The sequence below is a fragment of the Neomonachus schauinslandi genome, chromosome 11, assembly GCF_002201575.2.
Source record: "Neomonachus schauinslandi chromosome 11, ASM220157v2, whole genome shotgun sequence".
Taxonomy (NCBI): Eukaryota; Metazoa; Chordata; class Mammalia; order Carnivora; family Phocidae; genus Neomonachus; species Neomonachus schauinslandi.
Window position 1 is genome coordinate 81,667,564 of NC_058413.1, and position 22,583 is coordinate 81,690,146.

A 22,583-nucleotide genomic window follows, 5' to 3' on the forward strand; every position below is an offset into this window, starting at 1 on the left:
GTTCCATACAAATTTTAAGATTATTTGTTCCATTTCTTTGAAAAAAGTGTATGGTATTTTGATGGGGATAGCATGGGGTTTTTGAACCTTGCTCTCAAGGGCCTGAATTGCAGGCATAGACCCACTGGCTTGAAAAGTAAAGACCAACCTAAATACCTGGCCCACCACTGCCCTGTTCACTCAGTCTTCCCACTTTCCCTTGGCTCAAACCCTCTGTCACCATCCCCTCACCTAAGCCAAGCTCAGTGAACTGCAGTGCAAGGAGTAGAGGCCATACAGGGCTGCCACCAATAGCAGGGGATGGGGAAGGCTAGGTCCTGCAAGTATAGTCTCTCATCAGGTGGTCAACTTAAATTTTTTTACTTTTGAAGTAATTATAGATTCACAAAAAGTTGTAAAAAAAAAAAAGTGTATGGAGGTCCCAGGTACCCCTTACTCCTCCACCCCCAACAGTAGCATCTAGGAAATTGATATTGGTGCAATCCACGAGGTTTATTCAGATTTCACCAGTTATGTGCATGCTCACTTGCATGTATCTGTGTATACAGTTCTATGCAATTGTTTCACATCTGTGGTTTTTTGTGATATTGGAGAACCTGATCAAAAAGATGTGACCACTGATTGACCAGAGAGCTGGACCTGGGCACTTGAGAGGTTCCCTTTTTAAAAATTTTTAAGATTTAACAGGCTGGTGCAGGCATCTACCTGTCTTGCTGCTGACCAAGACAAGACTCATATGTAAGTTCCCTTTGCTTATTAAAACTGCAACCTACCGGGGCACCTGGGTGGCTCAATTGGTTAAGCATCTGCCTTTGGTTCAGGTCATGATCCCAGGGTCCTAGGATTGAACCCTGTATCAGGCTCCCCATTCTGCCTACTTGTGCTCTGTCAAATAAATAAATAAAACCTTTAAAAACAAACAAAAAAACCCTGCAACCTACCAACCTGGAATGGCCAGCCTCTTTCTTTGGTCTGTCCCAGCCCTACACAAAGCTGGTTTCAGATTTTACCTGGGAAACTCCGGAGAGAGTTGCAAACTTACTTGTGGCCACCACCACAGGTTCACCCCCTACCCCCAGGCTCCCCTTTTATAGACCCTCTTTCCCTCCCCCAAGTCAAATCCCTGGCAACCACGATCCTGTTTTTCACCTCTATAATGGCATTATTTCAAGAATGCCATATGAATGGGATCACACAGTACACAACCTTCTGAGTTTGCTTTTCACTCACCCAACTTCCCTGGAGGTCCATCCAAGTTCTTGCATCTAGTTAGCTGACTTTTGATGGTGTGTCTTGCCTATTCCTAAAAAGTATTTGCCAGCAGCTACAATTAGTATCATATTGGTGGTGATGGCTTTTTTACAGTCTTCATCTGCTCAAAAGACATTGAGCTCCTACTATATGTGAAGAATGAACCAGGAATAAAGAGATGAATCCAATATATTTCTGACTTACAACCTGAGTCTGGTGGAAGAATCTTATGGCCCATTAAGTCCACAGACTGGTTTAAAGATTTTATTTATTTATTTATTCATGAGAGACAGAGAAAGAGAGAGAGACAGAGGCAGAGGGAGAAGCAGGCTCCCCGCGGAGCAGGGAGCCTGATGCGGGACTTGATCCCAGGACCCTGGGATCATGACCTGAGCCGAAGGCAGACGCTTAACCGACTGAGCCACCCAGGCGTCCCAAGTCCACAGACTGGTTTAAAGGAAAAATGGAAACCAGTGATACTTTGAAATTTTCTTTAGAAAGGCCGGAATAGTGTGAGCAGCTCAGGGCCCCAATCTGGGTGACAGCTGGGGAAGGGAACCAGTGGACTGTCTTGGAGTATTGTATATATAGCTCTTGAGGAAACCATAATGCCCATATTAAAGTTGGGTGCGGGGGAAAGAACCAAACCAACACTGAGTAGAACTGCACTGGAAATAAATCACAGGCCCCCCTCTTTTCCAGAGCATGATGGCTCAGAATATCCTTCCTCCTCTGTTGGTGTGAAGAGAACTGGCAACCCCTCATTCTGTTCTGTGGGGATTAAGAATGCCTGATCAGAGAGAGCTAAGATTCCTTTCTGTTTGTGGTGATATAAGTGAATATTCTAGTTGCCCTGCCTGACCCAGAATGTCCTGGGCTTTGGATCAAGAAACCGGGTGAAAAGACAAGTAGACAGGAGGAAAAAGTAAAAACACCTGAGTGCACACTTACCACTACCCTCAGTTATAAGTAACAGAGAGAGTCCTCCTGGAGCAGGAGGGAAAAGCTTTTGGGGTCCTGCTAGCAGTGTTGGATTTTGCTCCATTCCAAGCAATGAAAGAATATTGTCTATCCTGGCTCATTTTTTCCCTTCTCAGGTAGTCCTTGCCACAGGCCACCAAGCAGGAGACTGGATTTTAATTGGAAAAACTTGTCCATTGGGCTCCCACTTAACTGGCTTCTTTGGATCCTCCTCTCTTCCTTCCCATGGGAATCACTAATTGGGAATTGTTGGAGTGGGGACGCAGGGACCCATGCTGTTCCAGTGTTTGTCATGACACTGTGGCAGGCACTCCTCACCTGCTCACGCTTAAAAGGAGAGCATTCATTCATATGGTGTTTGGCTGATCATAACTCCTAGGCATAACAGCCTGAGTGCCAAATGGGAAACAAATTTTGGGTAGAAGAATATATATGGAGATGTTCAGATAAAGCAGAGAGGACAGACAATAGGAAATTTACTGTGAAACTAAGGAAGCTTAAGCTCTGGGTCCCTTCTAAGATCCTGGGAGAAACCTTAGAAATCTGTTTATGTACGTATACGTTTCTGTAAAGTTGGCAAAGGGAAAATGCAGTCCTGCCACTTACCTACCTGGAAGAGAGGTAGACCAGAACTATTTGGTATTCAGCACTAAATGACTAGTAATCATGATTCTAACTTTTTAAAGGTTCTTGGCAGAGATGTGTCTTAACCCTTCAGCGTGCCACCTGTGTAAGTTTGAGCAGGTCACTTAATCTCTTTACAGTTCACTATGCTCAGCTATAAAATGAGATTGATAATACTAATATTTGAGACTGCTTAATGTACTCTGTTCAAAGCCCTTTATATGGATTCTTTCACTTGACTCACCAATTATCCTATGAGGCAGGGATCCTTATTATCTCCAATTTACACTTTACATACACACAATTTACAATTTAAGGAAACAGGCACAGAGAGTTTAAGTGTTTTTTTCCTTAAAGTCACATGGTTAGTGAATAAAGCTAGCAATCAAATCCAGATATGGGAGCCTGAATCCATAGTCCAGTCTCATAACTGAACAGTAACATTGGCAGTTGCTGTTTTCATCAGGGTTAATTCAATTCAGATCAATTTAACACAACAAGTATCTCAAGTACCTATTCATGCAAGGAGCTCCTTGTGAAAATCATGAGATATAGGAGATAATCCGCAGGAAACTACTTTGGAGAAGTCCTAGTGTTTTTAAAATAAAAGCATAACCAGATAAGCACTAAAGCAAATAAGTAAATAAGATATTTCTAATTTACTGAATCTTCAAAGGATGAAAATTTTAATGGGTGACTTAAACATTCCTCTGTTTAAAGGGACATATAATCAAAACAATCAGATTTCCCCCTCAACTGTAGAAGTATTATAAGGGAATATAGTTTAAAGAGATTATGAATACAACTTAGAAATCCACTTTTCACTGAGGTCATCATGTTAGGATCACAAGACTACCTGTGCCCCAGCGCACTTTGTAAATGTGTTAGTACTTGGCATAGAGGTTTTCCTTAAGACACATTTGTTCTGCTCCTTTTGGCTTCATTTATGGAATGGCCAAATAAATAGTGATAGAGATTAGCTTGAATGTCCTTACGTTCTTGCCACAGGGGTCAAATTCCCTTGCTAGGCTGCTGGGGAACTGAACTCTGAATAGTAATGGAGGGTGACAGTGAATTGCATTTGTAATAACTGGCATTTCATTAGTCTCTTATGAGGGACACAAATAGTAAGACATTAATATAATACCTATTTTTGCTTCAAATCTGAACAGAAGCCTCAGAAGTGAATGCTAGAAAGCAGCCCAATTACGAGGGAGACCTTCATGTTCCATGTTCCACAGCAAACATTCTAAGCATGGGTCTGTATCTGTTTACATCCTCTTTCTTTTACCTTCCAAGTTCAGGCTCGAATTGCCTCTGACCTTAATTACTTCCAGAACCTACAGACTGGACATGCCTTATCTTTGTCTTTCCCCTCCTCATATTCATCCTGCATATTCCTTCCAGAATGTTCTTATCAACAAATTATCTCATCATAGCTTCATTAAAACTCTTCTCATCTTCTCCACTACTTATGAAATAAAACCCACACTTTGGCTTTCATAACTCTCCATCAACTCTCCATCCAGATTCAACTTATATTTTCTTTCCATCCCATGCCAAGCCCAAAGCACAACAAAACAAAGCTGCAAACAGCTCCCACACCAATTCTGCACTTTTCCTGCCCCTCGTTCCCCCGTCTGAAACTGACTTTCTTGGTTCTCTTTACATATTACACATTTTCAAAAAAGTTTAATTTTAATTTCTACCTTCTTTATGAATCCCTTCCTACTTTATCACTTTTGCCAGATAACTCTCTCTCTTCTATATGCCTATCATTTCCTTGCACTCAGATAGAAAGAAAATATGCTCAAAGTACTTATCAGGAAGGGCTATAGAAGCTTGAATACCATTCTTAGACCACATGCTTCTAAAAAAGAAAACAACAAACATTCAGAGTTCCAAATAACTTCAGCCCTTGATATTCAGAAAGTGTACAAGTGCAGATATACCCTAAATCACACCTAGGAGTAAGGTTTCCCAAATACTCATTTTATCATGATTTACATTCACAGGTGTACTACAAAGGAAATGCAACCCACAGAAACCTTCTGCATCTTTAGCAGAGCACAGGAAAAGATAGGAGAGCATTTTTTCCTCCATTTCTCCTTTCCCACACCTTTGCTTTATCATCAGGAAAAACCCTCAATGGAAGGGTTCAGATCTCGGAAGAGAGATTCAGTGAACCACCAAAATGCAGACAAATCAAGACAACATGTATCCAAGAAAGGACTCTGACTTGGTGGTGAGTCTTCCCTGGTCACCTTTTTGCATTAGGAAAACAAGGTAGTGTGTCTTCTTGTGACAATCTCAATCAGGGCAGCTCCTTTAGTTCTGCTGAGGACTCTGTCCCAGTCCTATAGCTGATGCTGCTCCCAACGCTCTGGGTCCACCTGGAAGAGCTCAGCCCTTCAATCTAATCCATGACTCATCTGCAGTCCATATGAAACCTCTGATTCGAGGTGTACATTAACCATCACGCCCGGACATCAAGTCTGGGTGCTACTCCTGAAACAGGCTTCGAGAGATCAGCATCCTCATCACTTCATTGCTACCTGCAAGGGGGAGGAAGAATGAAGGATTTAGTTGCAGCGAAGTCTCAGAGCTTGGTAAAGCTTTAACCAAGGGGCTCCAAGCCTCATTCAGGGTAGTAGTGGATATAAACCACAATTGTTGCTTTAACCCTGAGTGGGATGGGATTATTACAGACTTCTCTCCAAAGTACAGAAAAATGTCAGGAAGTAAGGAATAAATTTGCTCTTTTAAAAACATCTCGCCTGGGAGAAGGGAAGATGCTGAGCTTCCCTCCTCCTGTGTACACACTAAGGCTGCAGCTATGTACAGCACAACTCACTCTGAGAACCTAAACTCTAGCAGAACAGCTATTCCATAGCTAATGATATAAAGAAAAAGCCACATTGAGGAGGGCAGGAGGGGCAGAGACTGTCCAGAACCAAACCCACGCACAGTGACCCACAAGCAGGAGGCTATCACAGGTGTGGAGGTCGTTCCTGAGGAGCGAGAGGTTCAAGTCCCACAGCAGACAGCCCCTGCCCTGGAGATCTTCACTGGGAAGATGAGGCCACATATTGTCTGGCTTTGAAAATCGGTGGAGCTTAACTCTAGGAGAGCCCGGGAGCTACAATAAACTGAGACACTACTCTCAAGGGGCCCACACACAGTATCAGTCACTTGGAGCCCAGCATGGAGGCAGCAGTTGGAAAAGCTCCTGGGTCATACATGGGGGAGGTTTAATGACTAATTTTTGGGTGTGTGCCAGAGGCGCAGGGATCTGTAGGAACTTTCTCTGGGAATGGAAATGTTAGCAAGTGCCATTTTTCTTGTACTTCTACAGCTTAGTTAGCCAGATGCTTTGGGAGCAAGATCTGACACCCTCCTTGCTACCTAGATGTTTCGGGAGCAAGATCCGACACCCACCCTACCTTGCTAGTACTGCTTGCCCCACCCTGGCGTTCACCTGCAGACCTGCCTGGCTCAACACACTCAACCCAGAAGATGTCCCTCCAAGCAGGTACTAACCACCACACCTGGCAGGCAACCTCAGTGGGGACTGGTGCCCGCCCCCACCCAAAGTCACTGCCGCCCACTAACACACCCACAAGACTCACAGGTGGGCCTAGCAGCCAGCTACCAACACGCCCATAGTAGTCACAGCCCAGACACAACAGCACGACACATGCAGACCACACAGGGGACACCCTGGGATTGCCTGATTCTAGTGACCAGAGGGATTGCACTAGGGATTGCCCCCAGGATGCGTTCCATACAGGACATTACTTTCAGGACCAGGAGAGTCTGGCTTACTTGATACACAAAAACAGAAATGAGGAGACAAGAATATGCTCCAAATCAAAGAACAAGACAACATCTCAGAAAAAGAACTGAACAAAACAGAGATAAAGAATCGACTTGATAAAGTTTCAAAATAATGGTCATAAAGATGTTCAGGGGCCTTGAGAGAAGAGTGGATGAACTTAGTGAAAATTTCAGCAGAGACAGAAAACATAAAACAAAAAACAGTTGAAGAGTACAGTAACTAAAATGAAAAAATACACTAAAGGGAATCAACAGCAGATTACAGGATGCAGAATGGATCAGCAATCTGGAAGATAGGGTAGTATCAAGCATTTGAGCTGAGCAGCAAAAAGAAAAAAGAATTTTAAAAAAGGACAGGTTAAGGGACTTCTGGGACACATCAAGCACACTAATATTTGCACTATTGGGGTCCCAGAAAGAGAAAAGAGAAAAAGGCAGAAAACTTATTTAAAGAAATAATGGCTGAAAATTTCCCTACTCTGGGGAAGAAAACAGACATCTAGTTTCTAGAAGCACAGAGAGCCCCAGACAAGATAAATCAAGGAGAACCATACCAAGACATGTTACATGTCTTGGTATGGTTTTACTGTATATATATGGTTAAATATATATATATATATAGTAAAAATTACGTATAAAGAGAAATCTTAAAAGCAGCCAGACAAAAGCAAATAGTTATGTACAAGGGAAAACACCCATAAGGCTATGAGCTGATTTTTTCAGCAGAAACTTCGTGGGCAGAAGAAAGTGGCATGATATATTCAAAGTGCTAAAAAGAAAAAAGCCTGCAACCAAGAATAGTCTACCTGGCAAGGAGAGATAAAGAGTTTTCCAGGGCGCCTAGGTGGCTCAGTCGGTTAAGCATCTGCCTTCGGCTCAGCTCATGATCCCAGGGTCCTGGGATCAAGCCCCACATCGGGCCCCCTGCTCCGCGGGAAGCCTGCTTCTCCCTCTCCCACTCCCCCTGCTTGTGTTCCCTCTCTCGCTGTGTCTCTCTCTGTCAAATAAATAAATAAAAAATCTTAAAAAAAAAAAAAAAGAGTTTTCCAGACAGGGGCGCCTGGGTGGCTTAGTTGGTTAAGTGTCCAACTTTTGATTGCGACTCAGGTCATGGTATCAGGGTCGTGGGATAGAGCCCTGTGCTGGGCTCTGTGCTCAGCACAGAGTCTGCTTGTTCCTCTCCTTCTGCTCCTTCCCCCTGCTTGCATGCTCTCTCTCTCTCAACTAAATAGATAAATAAAATCTTAAAAAGGTTTCCCAAACAAAAGTTAATGGAGCTTATCATTACTACACCGACCTTACAAGAAGTGTTAAAGGACTTCTTTAAGTTGAAAAGAAAAGGCAACAACTAGAAGTAAGCAAATTATGAAAAAAACATTTTCACTGGTAAAAGCAACATGTAATATAAATAGTAGATCAATCACTTATAAAGCTAGTATGAAGGTTAAAAGAAAAGAAAACGTAGTAAAATCACTTATATCTAGAAAATTATACAAGGGTATAAAATTGGAAATCAATTACAAGAAAAAAATGGTAAAAAACACATGAAGGCTAAACAACGTGCTATTAAACAACAAATGGGTCAATAAAGAAATCAAACAGGAAATAAAAAAATACCGTGAGACAAATGAAAATGGAAAGACAAGTTCCAAAATCTTTGGGACACAGCAAAAGCAGTCTAACAGGCAAGTTTATCGTGATACAGGCCTTCTTCAAGAAACAAGAAAAATTGGGGCACCTGAGTGGCACAGTTGGTAGAGTTAGGGTCATGAGTTCAAGCCCCATATTGGGGGTGGAGCCTACTTAAAAAAGAAAAAAGCAAGAAAAATCTCAAATGTACAATCTAACTATACATCTAAAGGAATTAGAAAAAAGAATGAACAGATCCAAAATTAGTAGAAGAAAGAAAATAATAAAGTTCAGGGTGAAATAAATGAAACAGAAACTAAAAAAACAATAGGGAAAAGATCAGTGAAACCAAGAGCTGGTTCTTTGGAAAGATACACAAAATTGATAAATCTTTAGCCAGACTTACTAAGAAAAAAAAAGAGAAGTCAAATGAATAAAATCAGAAATGAAAGAGAAGTTACAACCAACACCACAGAAACATAAAGGATTGTAAGAGGCCACCATGAAAAATGATGTGCCAACAAACTGGATAACCTAGAAGAAACAGATAAATCCCTAGAAACATACAATTTTCCAAGACTGAATCAGAAATAGATAATCTGAACAGACTGATTATGAGTAACAAAATTGAAGTGGCAATCAAAAAACTCCCAACCATGAAAAGTCCAGGACTAGACAGCTACAGAGGGGAATTCTATCACACATTTAAAGAAGAGTTACTATCTTTCCTTCTCAAACTATTTCAACTGTTGAATTACTGTGTTGCTCACCTAAAACTAATATAATATTGTATGGCAACTATACTTCACATAAAAAAAAAAAAAGTACCTACAAAATACAGAAAAAGCCCCAAAGGAGATTTTTTGGACTTACATATAAAAGGAATCCAAAATATTAATTCTGAATGTGGAAACATGAATGATTTTTTTTTTTTTTTACTTTTCCTATACTTTATAAGCTTTCAACAATAAATATACCAATTTCTTTGGTAATCAGAAAAGTGAATTTTAAAAGAACAGACAAAAATATTTTCCCTGAAAGGAGGGGTCAACTTCTTGCTCCATTTTTACAGTGGCTTTTAATGCAAAGAGAAATATGAACCCCCATGAGGAATGAGTAATCACACACCTCAAATAAAATCAAATCTAAATTTGCAGATTTATCCTATAACAAAGTTCACAATGAAACAAAGTGATACCAAAGTGAGACCAGTGCCCCAAATTTTCTGTAAGTGGATGATGGCATGGCCTCAAATAAATGTACCTGGCTTTTCCCATTTCTTCTTACAAGGTTAAAAGGCAGAGTCAGAATAAAAGTGAAGTCTCATGTTGTTAGACAACAAAGTTTACCCACTAAACCTGTCATTCATAAATGCTGGGTAAGGAAGTAACTGCAGGAATAATCAGAGGACAAAGCCTATGGGGAACTTGAGCACCAGTGACTGAGCTCATTGACATATTTCAGGGATGAGGTCTGCAGAAGAAAGCAGACTAACTTTTAGAAGCCTGTGATTTGGACATACCACCAGAGCAGTGGGTCTCAGAGTGTGCTTCCCAGATGCGCAGCTGCAGCCTCACTTGAAAACTTGTTGGAGATGCAAAATTCTCAGGCCTACCTAAGACCCACTGAGTCAGAACCTCTGGGTGTGGAGCCTAGCAATCTGTTTTCACAAGCCCTCTGGGTGATTCTAACACCTCCTCAGGTTCAAGAATGCTTTGAAAATGACAGAGAGACCAACACCCACAGCTCTCTCCTGTGCCTCCGTGGAAGCAGCCCAACATTGCATCACTGAAAGTCACTTAGATAAGCTTTTGCCCCATCTGGCTCTCCTACAGGATAACCACTCCTGTCTGCCTACACCTGCTGAGACAAGAGTCATGTAATTTCAAGACTTCTGCACTGGTGTGGAGCGTGGAAAAGGCCATGCTCTGAGCCAGCCTCCGGCAGCTTACACATTTTCCAGCCTAATCCAGTCTGTGATTGCCGAGAAAATAACCATATGATTTCGTTTACTGAAAAATCCATTAGCAATATTGATAGAGATATCTTCAATTTATAGAGGTTGCTTGTGATCAAATTAGCTTACATTTGCCCTGTACAGAAGTTTTGGAATCCCTGAGGACCAAGTACTTCATAAAAGTCAAGAGTTACTGTTGAAGTTTTCAAAATGCTTTCCCATATATTATCTGGTTTGAGCGTTCTCTAAAATTTGCAAAGAAAAAGAGCAGAAATGGAGTGATTTGATAGCTTACCCACGGTGACAAAGCAGAGCCTCCAGACTCCCAAGCTAGTGCTCTGTATGACACCCACAAACACTTCCAGCGCCGGGTTAGGAGGAAGGCAAAAGACAGACAGGGCCTGATGGAACCCTCAGAAACAGTCAGCATGGGGACAGACAGGCTGAGGAAAGTGGTGATCCTATAAGCATTCTGGAGAACAGCTCTGGCAATTTTTACCTTCTAGGATTTGATGGACCCTGGAGTCCCGCACATACTGCTGAACAGCATAGTCCTTCAGGTAGCCATAGCCTCCATGCATCTGTAAAGCCTGGTTGCAGATCTTCAGGGAGACAGGGATTAGACATCTTTGACTGGGGGGAAGACTGTGGAACATATGGCTTCTCTTTCTACCCCAGCCCCCAATCTGGCAGCCCGCTGTAAACTAATACGAGGAAGAACAACCTACAGATATCCAGCCCCCAGCCTGAAGAGGAGCTCTGTATTCTGTGTGGTTAGACAACAAGGGAGGTTTACCTACTAAACTTGTCAGTTCCTACCAGGCAGGCAACTCAGAGAGCTCTGCCTTTATTGCTTTATTATCTGCAGGGGACAAGCTGCCCACAAGCACTTTGGCTGGGATTATGTGAAGCTACCTACAATGCCATCTAGTGGCAATGTAGCCTCATGTGGAAATAGCTCTGCCCTTGACATTTTAAACAGAGCACAGTGCTAAATTTGAGCAAGAGGCACTGGGCTGCTCTGAACCTTCCTTCAACGGCAGTGTCTCATCTAGAACACAATCAAATGACAGTGACAGAATGGAGTGTGTAATGGCACGGAGCAGGTAAAAAGTCAGCTCTGAGAGCTCCCAAGCAGGCCTCTCATGAGTTCATTTATATGCTTACGCCCCAGGGGTCGACTAATGGCTCTCAACATCCCTGGACCTAGCAGCTGCTCCTTGTCCACCCAAGACAGCCAGAGGACATCATCACGCACAGCAAAGCATTCATCTGTAGCGAAGAGCTTGGCCATGGAGCAGAGGGCCACTGCATCTTCCCGCTCCTCCTGCAGAGCCACCGCTGCACTGCGGATGATCAGCCGTGAGGCCACCAGCCTTGTTGCCATATCAGCCAGTTTGAATTGCAGGTACTACAGCAACAGGGGATAAGAGAACCAGACAAGACAGACAGGCCTAGACCAGCACCTGATCTGGGGCCCTCTATAAGACACCTCTCATGAGGTACCTTTTCTAACTGACCCCAAGCTTCAAAGTCCCTGCCTCTTCTACAGAGCAAATGCACTGCCTTGTGAGTTCTAAGCCTACTTTGTTTGCCCTGCACTTCAGTGAAAAAGATTACTGATAAAATTAGAACACAAGTTCTAAGATGGGGGCAAAACTCCAGTGAGGACTCATAGCCTCACCCTCCAAGAGAATGTGGGCCACAGAGCAGGTCGCAGGCAGAGTGGAAAGCAAATGCAGGGGCCTCTGGGAAATTACCTGGTTACTGGCCAGAGGCTCTCCAAACTGCTTCCGAACACTGAGATGGTCTCGGGTGAGGATGACTGAAGCATGAGCAGCTCCTAGGGAGCAGGAAGCTAGAAAGGAAGAGTGCCAACATTTCAACTGAGCCAGGACAGTGCTGCTTTGCCCCAGCCCGGTTACCTCCCTGCCCCATCCTGCTGTGTTCTCACCAACATTGATTCTCCCTCCATTCAGTCCTTTCATGGCAATGACGAAGCCCTGTCCCTCATTTCCAATTCTGTTGGCCACGGGCACCGCACAATCTTCAAAGATCACGGCGCGCGTTGGCTGTGAGTTCCACCCCATCTGGCAAAAATCAGGGACTGTATGGCTGCCCAACAGGGTGGCATTCAGGGCAGTGACTCTTCTCTTCTACGAGACCCTGCCTGCCTGTCCAATTTCATCCCATGCTGTTCTCTTCCTTGCTCACTACTTTTTTTTGTTCCCTCAATAGGCCATCTACTGTTGTCTCTGCCCAGAATTCTTCTTATGTTGCTTCTTCTATACTCTGGATCTCATCTCAAAAGTCATGACCTCTGGGAGTTCAACCCTATTACAGACGCTTTCAAGCTCTCCTCAGTGTCCTATCAATCTCCTTTATCTCTTTTGTAGCACAGAGCATTACCAGAAGGTACCTTGCTTATTTACATGTCTGTTGTCCATCCCTGCTTGCTGACAGGTAAACTCTATGAGGGCAGAGCTTTGTCTTTGTTCACTGCTCTACCCCTACTGTTTACAAATGCTTGGTACATAGTGGGCACTCACCAGCTGTCAAATGAATACAGAGCTATCCTTCCAAATTTCCCTTATATTAAAAAATATAAAAAGCAAAACTAATAATTAAAAAGGAAAACAAAAAAGAAAGATAAACATATACACTTCAAAAGGGAGAGAAAACAGAAAACAAAAGGAAGAAAAGATATACTTTTTGTTTCTGGAATTTGTGATTTTTCTCTAGGCACGAAATTTGACAGCTTTGGTAATCCTGTCAACAGACATCACAAATACTGAGATGGATACTACCTATGTGTGTTGAAACAATCATCACTGCCTTTATAAGCACAAACAACCTAAATTGGTATAACTTGATCCTGTAAAATTATGTGTCAGACTATGTAAGTCAGTCCATGTTGTATGACCCAAAGGAGACATTCCTAGAATTAAGATATTCTACAGCTATATATCTTACATATCACATATACAAGTTATATGCCACAATTACAGCTTATATACTTTATACAGATAAGACAACGTAATGTGTCTTGTAATTTCAAATAAGGCTAGGAGTAACTTCTGTATCCTCCTTCACCCCAGGAGCCAGCATGCTTTGCATAGTAGGAATCTAGTAAAAACCTACTATACTAATAAATGAAAAGGGGCACTAAAACCTCTACCTCTTTGCAGTTTATAAAGTATCGGGAAAGCTCATGAGGGGAAATATGGAAACCCTAGGAGCTATGAAAGGAGAGTACAGTTATGGGTCATTTCATTACCTGATTTCTCCCCCCAAATCCTAACTATAACAGTATATATTGGAGGGGTATGATTATTCTGGTCCCCGGCCTAACAAATCTGAATGGGTCTCATCTTACCACCAGCTACAGCTATGGAATCACACTTCTACTATTCATGGTCTGGCTATGGGATTGCTATATCCTAGGAACGTCTTTTCAAAGCACCTATGGAAACACTCTCCCTCTTACATGACTGAAACACTCACGATCATCTCCAATGAGTTTTATTTTATTTTTATTTAAAGAAGAAAAGTGGCCCATATGCTTTTCATCCGAGTAGTCACCACCAGATCTGTAAGTATTTCTTCCTGGGATAAAGGAATGTGCCAAAATAAGAAGCTGAATAAGAAACACAGACCAAAAGCGGAGGTGGTATTTCAAGGAATAGTTTACCTAGAACAGAGGTTGGTCTGGCAGGTGGCAGACTCTTGGATTGTTTGAACTTGAATTGTTTCCTGTCCAATAGCCACTCACCTTTTTTTCCTTCTTGCCAAAGCTAAGGCCAGGGGTCCCCTTCTCCACAACTATACAAGAGATGCCTTTGGGGCCTGGCCCTCCTGTTCGGCACATGACCACGTAGATGTCTGATTCACCTCCACCACTGATGAAGGCCTGAGGGTTGGAGAGGGGGTGTACAGGGATCAGGAAACACATCCGTCCCTGGAGCCTAACACCTGGGAAAGCAATCAGAGTCCTGACAGTAGGACACTAAGAGGCATGATGGCACAGAGAAAAGAAGGAGAGGTAAAAAGAACCTGTGCTGACTGGGGAATCAGGGATCTAGCTGATGAGACTATAAAAAGGACAGACAGAAAGGAGCGAGATTATCTGAACTCAGATCAGAAGAGTGAGAAAGTGAAGGTAAATAAAGGGAAATAGGTCAGAGGTTCTCTATTCAATGTGTAAAACTTCTAGGAAACATTAACTCGCAGATAGCAAGGATCCAGGCAATGTCAGCATGAAGATGGGCACAATCTCTAAGGTGTTCTGTAAGGTGGGCATGCTGGTACCTTGGAACCATTGAGGATGTAATGATCTCCTTGTCGTTTTGCTGCAGTCAAAAGGGAGGCAGCATCACTACCACTTCCTAAGGCAGGGATCAAAAGGAAGCAGAGAGGGTGGGAGAGAAAGTCAGTGAAAGTAAGGGGGCCGCAGCACGGTTCCACTTCCAAGGAAATCTTCCCTTATAACCAACAGTTCAGCGTTTCACACTTTAAAATGCAGACAGTTGGAGGAACTCTCTGTATTTGGTGAAAACTGTGGACAGCAATGAGACCATTTTCCATCTCCCAGCACACTGAGTACAAGGAGGCTCCAATCTGCAGCCTGGAGAGATTCTGCCCTACAGCCCTCTTAGGCTTGTGTTCCTCCATGACCCAACTTCGTGGTAAACAAGGGTTGTACATATCGAGGGGACAAGAGAGTGCTCAGTAACTTCGCCTGAGCAGCATCCCGCTACGTCTTGCTGGCGGTACGGCAAACCCACCTGGCTCAGTGAGGCAGTAGGATGCAAACTTCTCCATGGTACAGAGCGGTGGGCAGAATCTGTGCCTCTGTTCCTCACTTCCAAAGGTATCAATCATCCAGACACACATGCTGACAGGTACCCCAAGAAGAAAAGATAATGACAGAGTTAATATGGAGAAGAGGAAATCTGAGGGGGGAGGGATGGGGAAGGAAAGCACAGGCAGCAAAGCACAGTGAAGAGGAAGAGAGAGTGGGAAGAGAAAAGTCGCCACTGAGAAGATTTGACTTTAAAGGAAAGGCCTGGGTTAAAACATATTCGTGGAACACATACTACCCAGAGATAACCAGGGCCAAAGTGTTTCTCACTTGGATGTTCATGCCGCTTCTAGGTTAAATGAGTTCCCTAAAAATCAAAGTTATATGTACTTTGACAAATTCCTGGGGGCTTCATCCTAGGGGTTGAGGAAGACGGGAACAGGGCCCTGACCACTCTCCTGGAGATGTCTGTTTGCTTCAGCTCAATCTAGGATTTGGGAGAAGGCGGACAGACCTTATTCTCTAAGCAACATACAAGATGGCAGATTCAAGTTCAAAAGGCAGCAGCAGACCTAGAGTGAACTTTTTTTCTTTTTTTGAGGGAGAGAGTGCATGTGCTCGCAAGGAATGGGGGGAGCAGAAGGAGAGAGAGAATCCCAAACAGGCTCTACGCCCAGTGTGGAGCGTGACACAGGGCTCAATCCCATGACCCTGAAATCACGGCCTGAGCTGAAATCAAGAGTCGGACACTTATCTGACTGAGCCGAGCAACCCAGGTGCCCTGTCTGGTTCCTCAATGACAATCAACTTGAAAAGATGAACTTTTCCAAAATTTCCTGAAATTTCCCAATCAACCCGATGAGAACTTCACTGTGCTCACCAAGCTTTGGCACTCACTTGTGGATGCTTATATAGGCTGTGGTGCTGGTGCAGCCTGTAGCCAAGGCCTCAAAGATGACAGATGTATCGAGCCGTGACAGTCCAGACCCACCTACATCTGTTCGTACGTAGATTCCCCCAAAGCCGAGCTGAGCAGCTTTCCGCATTGCGTCCACTGGGAACAACTCCTACGTACAAAAGAGAACAGGGTCATCAGTAAGGGATTCACAGATGGACTTTTCATTAAACGGCACAATGAGGGATTAAGATGTTTGCATTTGGGAGAGTGTATATATTAACTTAATAGGCTATTTGTTATCTACAGTAGCAGTTAAAATGCATTCAATAAGCACTGGTTTTCTAGCATTAAAGTTCCTTTTAATTATCCATGGAATTGCCTTGGTTTTAAGACTGTCTAAATCTTTGTACAATTCAAAGACAAAAACAAAACAAAACTAGTCTCTACAAGATGAAGATAGGAATCACAACATTACCAGTACTTTCATCTGTAGTAAGAGTTGTGCAAGGAGAATAAACAGGGAACAGTTAGGACTAAAAGGGGATGAAGACAGGGTCACCACAGGAGGCCTTTGTTGGAATGTCTAGCCACAAGGAAAACTCCCACCTTCTGGTCCCACTCTGCCATGTTTGGAGCCATCTCCCGGGTAGCAAAGTCAAAGGCCACTTTCTGAAATTCTTTCTGCTCTTCATTCAGTCCCATGGAAGCTGGGGGTAAGATTGCATATATTCAGTTCTAGGACAGGGGTCAGGGAAGAGTAGTGCCAAGATCAAGAAACATGAAGTTGAGACAGGGAAGCGCTGTAGCATTTCTCTTATACAGTATAACCTTTAACACCCATAGAATGGCCTTGCCTACCATTAGTGAGTTCTCTGATATATCATCTCCTTTTCCCTTCTTCTTTCCGCCCCAGTGGATCAGCTGGCTTCATTTACCTCCTAAGTGCTTATTCTTTCAGTACTCTTATTTATCTCTTCCTCCTCATAAATCCACATTAAAAAATAGTAAACACACTGACCCTCAAATTATGGTAAACATTTTTTTTTTTTCCTTTAGGATGCCCTACCTTTTCTGTATTGGTATCCTGGGAAAATCTGTCCTATCTATGAATCTCTATAGCTGTCTGTCTGTTTCAACATATCCATCTTAAAAGATCAATTGGAAAAGGAAGATATGTATACTTTGGTTTACCTTTCAAATTAAGGAAAAGATCCTCTAATAAGGCTGTGCATTTGGCAAATCTCAGACATTCACTGATAAACATTGATGATGAGAAAAAAAGTCTTCCAGTGTTGAAAACATGGTTAAGGCCTTACTATATCAGTTTTTACCCAATGGACTCAGAATTCTCAAAACATTTTTTATCATAAACCATCAGTGATGTGACTATGGGTAATTCCTTCACTTTTGTGTTTAAGATACTTAAAAGCTAAGGACAATGAATTGACTGACATCAACAGGTAGGTAGTGTGGCCTCATTAGAAGTTTCTCTCGAAACTTAAACATCTAATAAAAGACTACACCATAGTAGTACTTAATCAGAGGTGACACTCTTCAGGAGAAAGAGAACTGTATCTACCAACATAAACAGAATTACTATCAATTCACAATATCATTACTTCATACATTTTCTTTAAGTAGCTAGTTGCCCAAATGACATGAACACCATTTTTTACAGATTTTTAAAAAAACTGCATAGAGTAAGATCAGACTGAATTAGAAAGCAGACATCCAAGTCAACTAGCTAGTTAGGTAAGGTGTAAAATATTTTGCCTATTTTGCAAAGTGATGCAGACTTCCAGGTAGCAGCAGGCCAGAGCTGAAAGTAAACAGCCTAGGCAAAGCCCATGAAAACAACTACCTTTTGGGGATAGCAGAGCAAATTTAGAAAAGACGGGACCACAAATCCTGGGAGCCTACGTCAGGATCAGCAACATACACAGGGTGAATCAGACTTACATTGTTCATATTTATGTCTCTTTTGTTGTCTCTTACTACTGTCATTTTGAAAGGATCACCTGCTGAAGATGTGTAAGAAAAAATAGAGTGTATGCCTATACTTTTCCAAGTGAAGCCCTGAGGTGCAGCAGTGGCTGTAAAAGGTAAGGCGGAAAGAAGGGCGGGGGTCTGTATTACTTTCTCAGGTTTCGTCCTTTAGTGCTAAAGATGTGGTCATTATGGAGTGATGCTAAAGAGTGTTAAAGTAAGACTATGGAGCCACACTCGACAATAATTTATTTCAGCGCCTAATAGTGATGCACAATCCTTCCAATAGAGAAGAAGAGCAGACGGCAGAGTCTGTTTCTCTAGGGCAGGCAGCATGGGGAGCAGTAATGGCTGGCTATGTGAGCCAGGAGAAAGCAGTCTGTCTGTATTAGGGAAACTCAGAAAGGAATACTTGTGAGGATTAGACATTAGGCTACTTTGAGAAGCCTAGAGCAGAAACTTATGTTGGTTGTTACTCACAGGAATACAGTTAGGGATGAACACTTCACAGTTCCTGACTGAGAGTCCGGTTATTTGTTTGCAGAAGTCTTGCAGAAATGCTCTTGTAGATTATAGCTCAAAGACCATTCACAAAAGAATAATTATTGAATGTCTACTATGGAACAGTGTTGGGGTTACAAAGATGAATACAGTCCACTCACACAAAGGCTATCATAAATGGTAATAATGTAAATCTTACAGTATAAAGAGAGGTGCTACAGAATTTCAGTCCCAGCAAGAGCTCAACAAACATTTACTATTATTATTATTAGAGTAAAACAAGTAGTTCAAGAAACAAAATGTTTAAGAAATAGGTTTGAATTGCATTCTAAGTAAACAACAGGGAATAGGTGTATGCAAATCTTATGTGCAAGTATATACAACATAATTACACATTTTGAAATATAATATCCAACCCAATTTTTGATAAGGGAATGCTAATAAAATGAGAGCGCTGCTTGGTGGAAAAAAAGTAGAAAAGGCAAGTTAAAAAGCAAATTATACACAAGAAAGCATGGTAACCAAGTAAAAATACCCGCGGGCCCAGAATACATTAAGAACAAACAAAACAAAAACCAGACTTCACGAAATTGGCCGAGTTACTAGCAAGAGTTCAAGAAGCGAACCCACACAGTAAAATGTAAAATGGCAAAGCTAAACAGAAAAAGGGCCTGGGGCTCCTGAGTGGCTCAGTCCATTAAGCATCTGACTCTTCATTTCGGCTCAGGTCACGATCTCAGGGTCATGAGATCCAGCCCGGGTTGGGTTCTGTCCTGGGCGTGGAGCTTGCTTAAGATTCTCTCTTTCCCGGATGCAGAGAAAGGGGAACACTCTTAACACTGTTGGTGGGAATGCAAGCTGGTGCAGCCACTCTGGAAAACAGTACGGAGGTTCCTCAAAAAGTTGAAAATAGAGCTACCCTATGACCCAGCAATTGCATTACTATTTACTCCAAAGATACAAATGTAGGGATCCAAAGGGGCACCTGCACCCCAGTGTTTATAGCAGCAATGTCCACAATAGCTAAACTATGGAAAGAGCCCAGATATCCATCGACAGATGAATGGATAAAGAAGATGTGGTGCATATATAAACAACAGAATACTACTCAGCCACAAAAAAAAAAAAAAAGAAAAAAAAAGAAATCTTGCCGTTTGCAACAATGTGGATGGAACTAGAGGGTATTATGCAAAGTGAAATAAGTCAATCAGAGAAAGACAAGTATCATATGATCTCATTGATATGTGGAATTTAAGAAACAAAACAAAGGATCATAGGGGAAGACAGGAAAAAATAAACAAGATGAAATCAAAGAAGGAGACAAACCATAAGAGACTCTTAATCATAGGAACAAACTGAGGGTTGCTGGAGGGGAGGGAGATGGGGGAATGGGGTACCTGGGTGATGGACATTAAGGAAGGCATGTGATGTAATGAGCACTGGGTGTTATATAAGACTGATGAATCACTGACCTCTACCTATGAAAATAATAATAAGTTATTGTTAATTAATTGAATTTAAATTAAAAAAGATTCCCCCTCTCCCTCTGCCCCTCCCACATGCCTATACATGCACACGCTCTCTCTGTCTCAGAAAAAAAGAAAAGAAAAAGGGCCCAAAGGACTTGAGGAAACCCTTCACTGTATAGCAACCTAAGTGTAAGCAATGGGCAAAAAAACCCAAAAAACAAAACAAAAACTCTAAATAATATAAGAATCTTTAAATGCATCCAAAGTAGAAACATAACTAGAGAATCAACAGTTTTATTTGAGAGTCTTGATGTTTCAAAGAATGCTTGGGACGTTGCAGCAAAGTGTAGTGGAAGAGCACTAGACAAGGAAGTTATTAAATGCACAACTTCTAGTAAGTCAGGTTATCCCAATCAACTTCGGTTATCCCACTGTCAAATGGGGCTGCACTAGACACTGAATAAATTTCCTCATCTGCAGAATGAGGGAAGTATGCATAATGAATATATATAACATATATTAAATAAAATACAAATCATAATTCTCTTAAAAATCATTTTTCACTTATTAAAATATGCAATGAAACAAATGTTAGTTAAGCACTCCCATTAATTTGATATTCTAATATGGAGAATGATACATTGAAAAGGCAGTTTCCTTTCATTTTACTAATTAAGAGGTACTTTCTTGGGTGGGGTGGGAGGGATGGGGTGACTGGGTGATAGACACTGGGGAGGGTATGTGCTCTGGTAAGCGCTGTGAATTGTGCAAGACTGTTGAATCTCAGATCTGTACCTCTGAAACAAATAATGCAATATATGTTAAAAAAAAAAAAAAGAAGAAGAAGGTAGCGGGAGGGGAAGAATGAAGCGGGGGAAATCGGAGGGGTAGACGAACCATGAGAGACGATGGCCTCTGAAAAACAAACTGAGGGTTCTAGAGGGGAGGGGGGTGGGAGGATGGGTTAGCCTGGTGGTGGGTATTGAGGAGGGCACATTCTGCATGGAGCACTGGGTGTTATGCACAAACAGTGAATCATGGAACACTTCATCTAAAACTAATGATGTAATGTATGGGGATTAACATAAGAATAAAAAAATAAATAAATTAAAAAAAAAAAAGAGGTACTTTCTTTTAAAAAGGTGTAAAAGTACCTCACTGGCTGAAGCTACACAACCAGCTGCTGGAAATACTCCAGCATATGTAAACTATTTGTTATTATTTAATACTAGCCTATTAAATATTTAATCTATTTGTTGCCAGGACAACTCCTTATTTGCCTTGGTATCAGCAAGGGTGACCTTGTTTACCTAATTCTAATTGCTAGAATAGGCAGCACCTTGTGAAGGAGTTTTAGGACACGGAGAAGAAAACGGTATTCTATACTAGTGTATGTCATAGATCTGGGTGTCAATCTAAGGGATGCATATCAAATCTGTTATAAAGAAGAGCAACATTTATTAAAAAGAATTTTTTTTCAGAAGAAAAAAAATTAGGCACTGGACAGAGTCACAAAGTGGCTGGGTATTCCCAGTGGGCCCAGGCCCCCATCACTCTCCGTTACTCACATCCAAATTATTTGCCTGGTGCCTGAAGACATTCAGGTCTGTGTACTGTGGGTAGTTTCCCACTTTCAATAATAATTATTTTTCAACGGGAATTTCAACAGTAAAAGTGTTTTATAACTACAGGTGGTAAATCACAAAATTTATCTGATCAAATCTTCTATCACTTAAAGAAGTAACAGTGCTTCATCTACCACAACCAGCCCCAAGCTATTCACACCTTTACTACCCGACTGTAAATGATCTAGGATTAAGACAAGACAAAACAAAACAAAATCAGGAGTTTCTATGCACCCACTACTTATCTGAAAGTAAGGATAATAAGAGAATCTGCCTCAGAGTTGTGAGGATCATTATCAAACCCTTGGTTAGTGTATTCATAAGTAAATCAATTTACTTATTAAACCTGATTATCAAGAGGCTGATACTACGTTTTTGGAAGACCTGAACAATTAACAAATATCATCAGCCACAAAGGTTAAGTTACATTTTCCTATCTTCATTTATCTTCAGAGGGCCCCTGTGACGTGGGCAGGAGGGAAGACCGCTAAAAAGCCGGGGGACCGCCTGGAGCACGTGTTTCGGACGCCAGGCTTCCCGCGCAGGAGTTTGGGGGCCGGTGAAGAGTACCAGAGAGGCCCAGGGGCGCAACAGATGGAGACCGCAGGGAGTGAGGGCGGCCAGAGAAGCCAGCCAGGTGGACAGAATGGGGACACCAGCCGGCAGAGGAAGCCCACTCGGGAGGGGGCAGGTAGGCCTGGCGGGGAGGGTGGCCCAGGTGACCGCCCAGGGCGAGCCGGGGGTGACTAGCGCTCTGTGGGCCCTCAGCCCTCCCCGCCCGGGGACCGGACACCTGCACCGGCGGGGTGAGTCTTACGATCTATGCAGGACACCAAGCCCCGGCGGCCGCTCTCGGCAGAACCCCGCAGAGCGCCGCGCGGGCTGTAGAGCCACCCTCTCAGCCGCCAGCAGCCGCTCCGCAACATGGCAACAAACTCTCCTCTAGCCAGAACCCGCCGGCGGTGGACCGGCGCCAGTGCATCAACCAGGCCCCCCAGTGCACCCTGGGAGCTGTAGTGCATCC

At 42.6% G+C, this 22,583-nt stretch overlaps 1 protein-coding gene across 1 annotated transcript; it reads right to left on the bottom strand.

The window, feature by feature from the left end:
* Positions 1 to 3,487: 3,487 nt before the first annotated feature.
* ACAD8 (acyl-CoA dehydrogenase family member 8) lies at positions 3,488 to 22,581 on the bottom strand. The gene is made up of 11 exons (XM_021696238.1): positions 22,377 to 22,581; positions 16,585 to 16,685; positions 15,978 to 16,147; positions 15,064 to 15,173; positions 14,588 to 14,664; positions 14,052 to 14,189; positions 12,234 to 12,369; positions 12,040 to 12,137; positions 11,538 to 11,690; positions 10,779 to 10,881; positions 3,488 to 5,411 (listed from the first exon to the last, which is right to left on the bottom strand). Exons 1-11 carry the CDS (start codon positions 22,579 to 22,581, stop codon positions 5,359 to 5,361), a joined length of 1,344 nt encoding a protein of 447 aa, XP_021551913.1. The 3' UTR covers positions 3,488 to 5,358.
* Between the last annotated feature and the right edge of the window lie 2 nt (positions 22,582 to 22,583).